General features: G+C 53.7%; 1 protein-coding gene across 3 annotated transcripts in view; it reads left to right on the plus strand.

Moving 5' to 3' along the window:
• TOR1AIP1 (torsin 1A interacting protein 1) overlaps window positions 1–3,641 on the plus strand; it is a 29,068-nt gene extending 25,427 nt beyond the window's left edge. For all 3 annotated transcript variants that reach the window (XM_055122676.1, XM_055122677.1, XM_055122675.1), the window contains one exon: window positions 1,142–3,641. In XM_055122676.1, coding sequence (XP_054978651.1) covers window positions 1,142–1,953 — 812 coding nt within the window. In that variant the 3' untranslated portion in view covers window positions 1,954–3,641. The remainder of the gene's footprint in view (window positions 1–1,141) is intronic.
• The last annotated feature ends 3,741 nt before the right edge of the window (window positions 3,642–7,382 follow it).

Raw genomic sequence — 7,382 nt, forward strand, 5'->3', positions numbered from 1 at the left:
AATACATGGCTGACCCAGGTTTGGTCACCTGCATCCCTTATGGTCCCCCCAGCACCACCAGGAGGGACCCTTGAGTATTGCTAGGCGTGGTCCCCAAACAATCCAGGTTCCAGTGATAATGATGTGGCTCTTACCAGTGATCTCATTTCTGACTTTTTTTTTTAAATGTAGGAGTACTGCTATTTATTCAGCAATTAATTAAGCTGGTTAAATTGGGCATGAACTCCACATTACTTTTTTTAAAAAATGTTTTTAAACTGGAAATCTGTGAGATAGACCATTACACAGCTGTTCATAATTGAGTTTCAGTCATACAATGATCCAGCACCCAGCCTTCCACCGAGGCACATTTCCCACCACCAATATCCCCTGTTTCCCCAGCCCCCACCCCAGCCTCCCTTTATGGGAGACACTTTCCTTCTTGCTCTCTCTCTCCTTTTCCTTTTGTGCATTATGGTTTGCAATACGGGTGCCAAGAGGTCATGGTGTTTGTTCAGGGCATTCGGTATTTTTATTGGGACGGTAAGGCTGGAGTAGCTTTTAGTTGGGTGACAGCTTTGGGGTCTGGATGTGACTGCCGAGTCTTCCGGAAGTACAGGGAGGTGGGGGGAGGTAGCCCTTCCCAACTTGGAGAAAGCCTGGAGATTTCAGTCACAAAACCCGCATACCCGAATTTTCAGCAGATTATATCTTGGTGAGGTCAGTCCTGAGACAACGGAGTCAGGCTGGGGTTGTGGCGGCTATTTTGGATTGTGGAAGCAACTGGCTGCCCTGAGCCCTGCTTGGGTGGGCACCAGCCTAACCCACCCGCCTCCGATTTACCTGGTCTGTTCAGCCACGGGAGGGTCCGAGGTTACCTGCAGCTTTTGAGATTCTGACTTAAGTTGCGTCTTTCCCTAGATTTAAATTCTACCTTTTCCCTCTAATTCTCTGCTTTGGGGCCATTTCACACAGAAGGGCACATTTCCGGGCATAACTGGAAATCCAGGGTCTTCTTGAAAAACAACGACCCGCCCCCTCCTTTAGACCCCTCCCCCGTTTCCCGAGCCTTCCCAAAGCTGCGGGCTGGTTTCTCCCAAGCCTCTGCCGCTGACCCTTGTGTCTGATGACCATTGCGTCCTGCCCTTCTCCTCCCGAACAGAAACATCCGGCCTGTCCAAAGAGCCATTCTGGCCGCCCAAAGAGTCGTCCTGGCTGGGCCCTTGGTGCTGGGCGCTGCTGCTGGTGGCCAGCGCCGCCCTGTGCGCGTGGTGGCTCCTGCCGACCCCGGAGGTGGACAGCCCGGCCGTGCACGAGTTCCAGCACCAGATGCAGCAGCTGCGGCGGCGCTACCGCGGGCAGGACGAGGCGCTGTGGCGGCGCGGCGGGGCCCTGCTGGAGAAGCACCTCAACGGCTCCCGGCCGCGCCCGCAGCCGGCCATCCTGCTGCTGACCGCCGCCCGCGATGCCGAGGACGCACTGCGCTGCCTGGGCGAGCACCTGGCCGACGCCTACGCCGCTGCTCTGGCCCGCCGCGCCCCGGCCATCCGCATCGACGGCGCGGGGCTGGCGGCGCGGGACAGCGGTGCGGCCAAGCTGCAGGTGGACCTGGAGCTGAGCCGGGGCTTCGAGGGTGGCCGGGCGGCGGCCGTGGTGCACCGGTTCGAGTCGCTGCCCGCCGGCGCCACCCTCATCTTCTACAAGTACTGCGACCACGAGCACGCGGCCTTCAAGGACGTGGCGCTGGTGCTCACGGTCCTGCTGGAGGACACGACGCTGGGCGCCAGCCCCGACCTCAAGCACGTGGAGGAGAAGGTGCGCGACTTCCTGCGGGTCAAGTTTATCGACGCCGGCGCGCCCAGCGCCCACGACCGCATGGACGCCGACAAGCTGAGCGGGCTCTGGAGCCGCATCTCGCACCTGGTCCTGCCCGTGCAGCCCGAGCACGCCCAGGAGCACGGCAGCTGCTTGTGACCGGCCCCGGGTCTGAGGACGGGCAGCGGAAAGAACCGGTTTCTTTCCAACACGATGACACGTGGCCCATCCTGTGTGTGGCCTCTTTTGTGCGATTTCCCCCCCCCCAACACGGCCAGGGGGACCCCCCCCCCCAAACCTCCCCGGGTGGGTCTGGACCTCAGGGTCCTTCCTTGGCTGCGTCCCAGCTTCCTGTTTGATTTTTCGTTGGTCACCGGCGTCTGTCCTTCGCCTGCTGTAGGCAGCGACCCGTGTCACCTGCACTCAGGCACGACGGCGTGTCCCGTCCGGGGGCTGCAGTAAGGGTGGTCTCTGGGGGGTGTCTCGGGTCTTTGCTTTTCCCCCTGCTTTGTGGTTGGAGCCCTAGATAAAGGAGGAACCTGTGAAAGTGGATGACAGGAGTATTTGTCACCCCAGAATGTGCAGTCAAACCAGACCTTGGGGAAGGTGCTGGCCTTGCATGCCGCCAACTCCGGTGCAGATCCCCCCCACAATGCATCGGCTTCCCCCTCCACCACCCCCCGACACCGCTCAGACTCACGCCCGAGCACCGAGGCAGGAATAACCCCTGAGCACTGCGGGGTGAGCACCCACACATGCACGCACAGATCAGGAAACCAAGTGGATGGAGCCACTTCCGAAATTTGCTTCTCATGTGCTCTTTGCTTTTTAAGTAACGGGGGCCCCCCTCCCTCGGAGGGGGAGCGTTTCAGGAGCATTCTTCGTCCTTGCCCTTGGATGCTGACCCCCCGGTAAATCCTGAGCAGTTTCTCGCGTCTGGACCCCAAAGTTGTTGTTGTGAGTGAAAAAAACTGTGATTTAGGCAACTGCAGACCCTACATGTAACCAGAACATAAAAAAGAGTTTTATGTGTTCCGTGCCCACCTGTTCTCTCAGTAACCCCTTCACGATGCTCTCCCAAGGGGCACACAGGTTGGCCAAGGACGCCGAGTGCCATTTGATTTGAGTGCCTCAAGCTCCCTCACCGCCCCATGGGCTTCGTGTTAAAATGTTCTGTGGGTTGGGGCTGGAGCCATAGCACAGCGGGGAGGGCGTTTGCCTTGCACGCGGCCGACCCGGGTTCGAATCCTAGCATCCCATATGGTTCTTTGAGCACTGCCAGGGGTGATTCCTGAGTGCAGAGCCAGGAGGAACCCCTGTGCATCACCGGCTGTGACCCAAAAAAGAAAAAAAAAAAGAGTCTGTTTTGATAGGATTCATCCATCTCTGCTCTGCATTGGATTTCCTAGAACCTTCGAATTCCCAAGTCACATTGCTTTTTTTTTTTAAGTTATCAGCAAATTTCTTAGCGGAAATACTGTTTTCAGAGGACTAGAGCCAGTCCGAGGGTTCACCCTTTGTCGTTTTGATGGTTCCAGAGCTGACGGTAAAATAGGGAATTTCCCGTGTTTGCAAACTTAGCGCCTGGATTGTACTTGGTTCCTGGTCTTATTTCCAGAGGATTCTAAAAAAGAATTTCGAAGATTTATTTTATATATTATGGACATTATCTTTGGAGAAATGTTTTTATTAAATGTTTCATTGGCCAAAATAAGACCAAAATAATTTTAAAATAATTGATGTTATATCTTTCAGAAAAAAAAAAGAATTATAACTTCTCATCTCTCTAGAAATACCTTTTCAAAGCTATTTTAGTAATTTAAATAAATTTACGTTCTTGGTTTGTACGCTCTGTATACTGTCTGATCTTGATGGCTCATCGATCTGTTTCTCCTAATTCATCCTGAGCAATTTTACTGACTTTCACTAAGAAAGCAGAACCCGGAAGTCAAGCCAGTCACAATTATGTTGGTTAGAAACGAAACGGTGGGGCCAGAGCAATAGCACAGCGGGGAGGGTGTTTACCTTCCACAAGGCCAACCCGGGTTCGATCCCTGGCATCCCATAGGTCCTCCGAAGCACCGTCAGGAGTGATTCCTGAGTGCAGAGCCAGGAGTAATCTCTGAGCATCGCCGGGTGGGACCCAAAAACCGAAAAAATAAAAATAAAAGCAGATAGGGTGCAGGAGGTGTCGCCTGTGCCCTTAAATAAAAATGAAATGGGGGGCTGGAGCGACAGCACAGCGGGTAGGGCGTTTGCCTTGCACGTGGCTGACCCAGGTTTGATTCCCAGCATCCCATAGGGTCCCCTGAGCACCGCCAGGAGTAATTCCTGAGTGCAGAGCCAGGACACAGTCCTGAGCATCGCCGGGTGGGACCCAAAAACCAAAAAACAAAAAAAAAGTTTACCATTTCTTATTCAAAAAAAAATTGGGGGCGGGGCCGGAGCGATAGCACAGCCGGTAGGGCGTTTGCCTTGCACGAGGCCGACCCGGGTTCGATCCCCAGCATCCCATATGGTCCCCCAAGCACTGCCAGGAGCAATTCCTGAGTGCAAAGCCAGGAGTAACCCCTGAGCATCGCTGGGTGTGACCCAAAAAAGCAAAAAAAAAAAAATTTTTTAACGTACAAAAGTGATTTTTGAGGGGCCGGAGCGATAGCAGAGCGGGTAGGGTGTTTGCCTTGCATGCGGCCGACCCGGGTTCGATTCCCAACATCCCATAGGGTCCCCTGAGCGCCGCCAGGAGTGATTCCTGAGTGCATGAGCCAGGAGTAACCCCTGTACATCACCGGGTGTGACCCCCCCAAAAAAAATGATTTTTGAGATTTTAGTTTCAGCACCACGGCAAGCTCTGGGAGCTGAGATGAGAGCGACACAGCTGACACTCGGGCCTTGAGGAAGCAGAGGCAGGTGGGCGAGTGCCAGGAATGCAGCCTGAGAGCACGGCAGGAGGGTGTGGGCTCCCCCACACCCCTGCGGACTCAGCCAGCCAAGTGTGTGACCATTGTCGTCACAGCTACCAAGGGGCGGGGTGAGTAACTACATCTTGTTGGGTCTGAGGGTGCCGGCGCTGACCTTGCTCAAGCCCGCCTTGATTTGATCCCGGCATCCTGTAGGGTCCCTGAAGCACCACCAGGAGTCACTCCTGAGCACTGAGCCCAGAGTCAGCCCCTGAGCATCACCAGGTGTGAGCCCAAAACCCAAAAAAAAAAAAAATTCTGGGGCTGGAGCAATAGCACAGCGGGGAGGGCGTTTGCCTTGCACGCAGCCGACCTGGGTTCGATTCCCAGCATCCCATAGGGTCCCCTGAGCACCGCCAGGAGTAATTCCTGAGTGCAGAGCCAGGAATAACCCTTGTGCATCACCAGGTGGGACCCAAAAAGCAAAAAAAAAAAAAAAATATTCTGGGGCAAGAATGATAGATAGTACAGTGGAGAAGGTGTTTGCCTTGCATGTGGCCGACCGGGTTCAATCCCCAGCATCCCATAGGGTCCAAGCACCGCCAGGAGTGATTCTTGAGCACAGAGCCAGGAGGAGTCAGCCCTGAGCATCGCTGGGTGTGACCTCCCCCCCCCAAAAAAAAATTTTGTTTTGAATGGCAAGGGTGGGGTGGGTGGGGGTATTGCTCTGGTCTTACTCCTGGTTCTGCTCTCAGCCAGGGCTCAGGGGACCCTGTGGGGTGTTGGGGACTGCTCAGGACCCTGAACGAAAGAGGACCCCGAAACCTTTACCCTGGACAAACCGGAAAATTCCATTACCAGCTTTGCATGACCTGAGGCAAAGGTGCCCTTGTGACAAAGGAAATAGCCAAACTCAAGAGGTAAAAGTAGCCCAGAGCAGTTAACTAAGAGACGCCATTAAGCCCCTAAGTAGAATACCTTCCTCTACCTTGTGCCTTCCTCCTGCCAGATGCTCCTGCCAGATAAACCCTTGCCTTCCTCTCCCCACTATTTCTCAATCTACTCTTGAAGAATGTTGTAAGCCCACCTAATACACCCCGAACCTTTCCTTATTTGGTCTGAGAAGACACTTCCCTGATGATTGACAACTTATGTACCAACCCCCTGCTAAGAAAAGTATAAAGCCAGTGTGGCAGTTAATAAAGTTGCCCTTGATCGGCATGTGTCGTCTTGGGCCCCCTATTTATTATCCTCACTAGTTTTATTTCAGGTCGGAACCGCTCACAGAACCCACCCAATTAGGAGCGCTTTCCACTGCTGTCTCTCCGCGGGCCGGAGAGATCTCCAGGGGAACGCGCAGTGGGGTGCCCCAGATGACCGGGATCAGCAGTGTCCACGGGTAACACCTTCTCGCTGTCCTGTCACCCTTAGGCTCCTGTTCTTGGTTCTTTCCAATCTGCAACAGTATGACTAATAGCTAATTATTAACTATTAACCCTGAGCAATAGCACAGCGGGGAGGGCATTTGCCTTGCACACAGTCGACCCAGGTTCGATTCCTCCATCCCTCTCGGAGAGCCTGGCAAGCTACCGAGAGGATCCCGTCCACACGGCAGAGCCTGGCAAGCTCCCCGTGGCGTATTCGAGATGCCAAACACAGTCACCACAAGTCTCACCATGGAGACGTGACTGGTGCCCACTCAAGCAAATCGATGAATAATGGGACGACAGTGCTGCAGACGGTGCTAACCCTGCTGTACTATTTGTAACCAAAGGTTGTGCCATTTGCTTTGTTTATAGTTTGTTTGTTTAGGGGCCACACCCAGCGATGCTCAGGGTTACTTCTGGCTCTGTTCTCAGGAATTACTCCTGGCTATGCTTGTTGGACCCTCTGGAATGCCGGGATGCTGGGGATCGAACCCGGGTCAGCTGTGTGCAAGGCAGAAGCCCTCTGGCCCCAAGACTGTGCCTTTTGCCTGATCCATTTCCCCGATAATTTCAGACCATGGCTTTAGCTGCTGCTGATCTGTTCTCTATGAGCTGGGTGTAGGGTTTGGAATTTGGGATTTTAGCTGATTAAAACTTGAGCTTATAAAAACTAAGGATGGGGCTGGAGCGGTAGCATAGCGGGTAGGGCGTTTGCCTTGCACACGGCCAACCCGGGTTTGAATCCCAGCATCCCATATGGTCCCCTGAGCACCGCCAGGAGTGATTCCTGAGTGCAGAGCCAGGAGGAACCCCTGTGCATCGCCAGGTGTGACCCCCAAAAAAAAAGAAGAAAAAAAACTAAGGACGGGGCTAGATCGATAGCACAGCGGGGAGGGCGTTTGCCTTGCACATGGCCCACTCTGGTTCGATTCCCAGTATCCCATAGGATCCCTCGAGCACCACCAGGTGTGATTCCTGAGTGCAGAGCCAGGAGTCAGCCTGAGCATCACCAGGTAGGACCCAAAAAGCCCCAAGAAAACAAAAAGCAAACCCCAAAATAAGATAAAAACCACACATAACAGAAACAAGGAAGTTCTATTCAGTGAGCGATTGCTGTAGCATCTTGTGTTTGGAAATGGTCCCTGAGAAAGAGCTTTTTTGTTAAGTCTTAGTTTTTAGCAACTGAGGTTTTGTTCATCTGGGATTTTCTTTTTTTTTTCTTTTTGGGTCCCACCTGGCGATGCTCAGAGCTGAGTCCTGG

This window comes from Sorex araneus, chromosome X (assembly GCF_027595985.1).
Source record: "Sorex araneus isolate mSorAra2 chromosome X, mSorAra2.pri, whole genome shotgun sequence".
NCBI classification, from domain to species: Eukaryota; Metazoa; Chordata; class Mammalia; order Eulipotyphla; family Soricidae; genus Sorex; species Sorex araneus.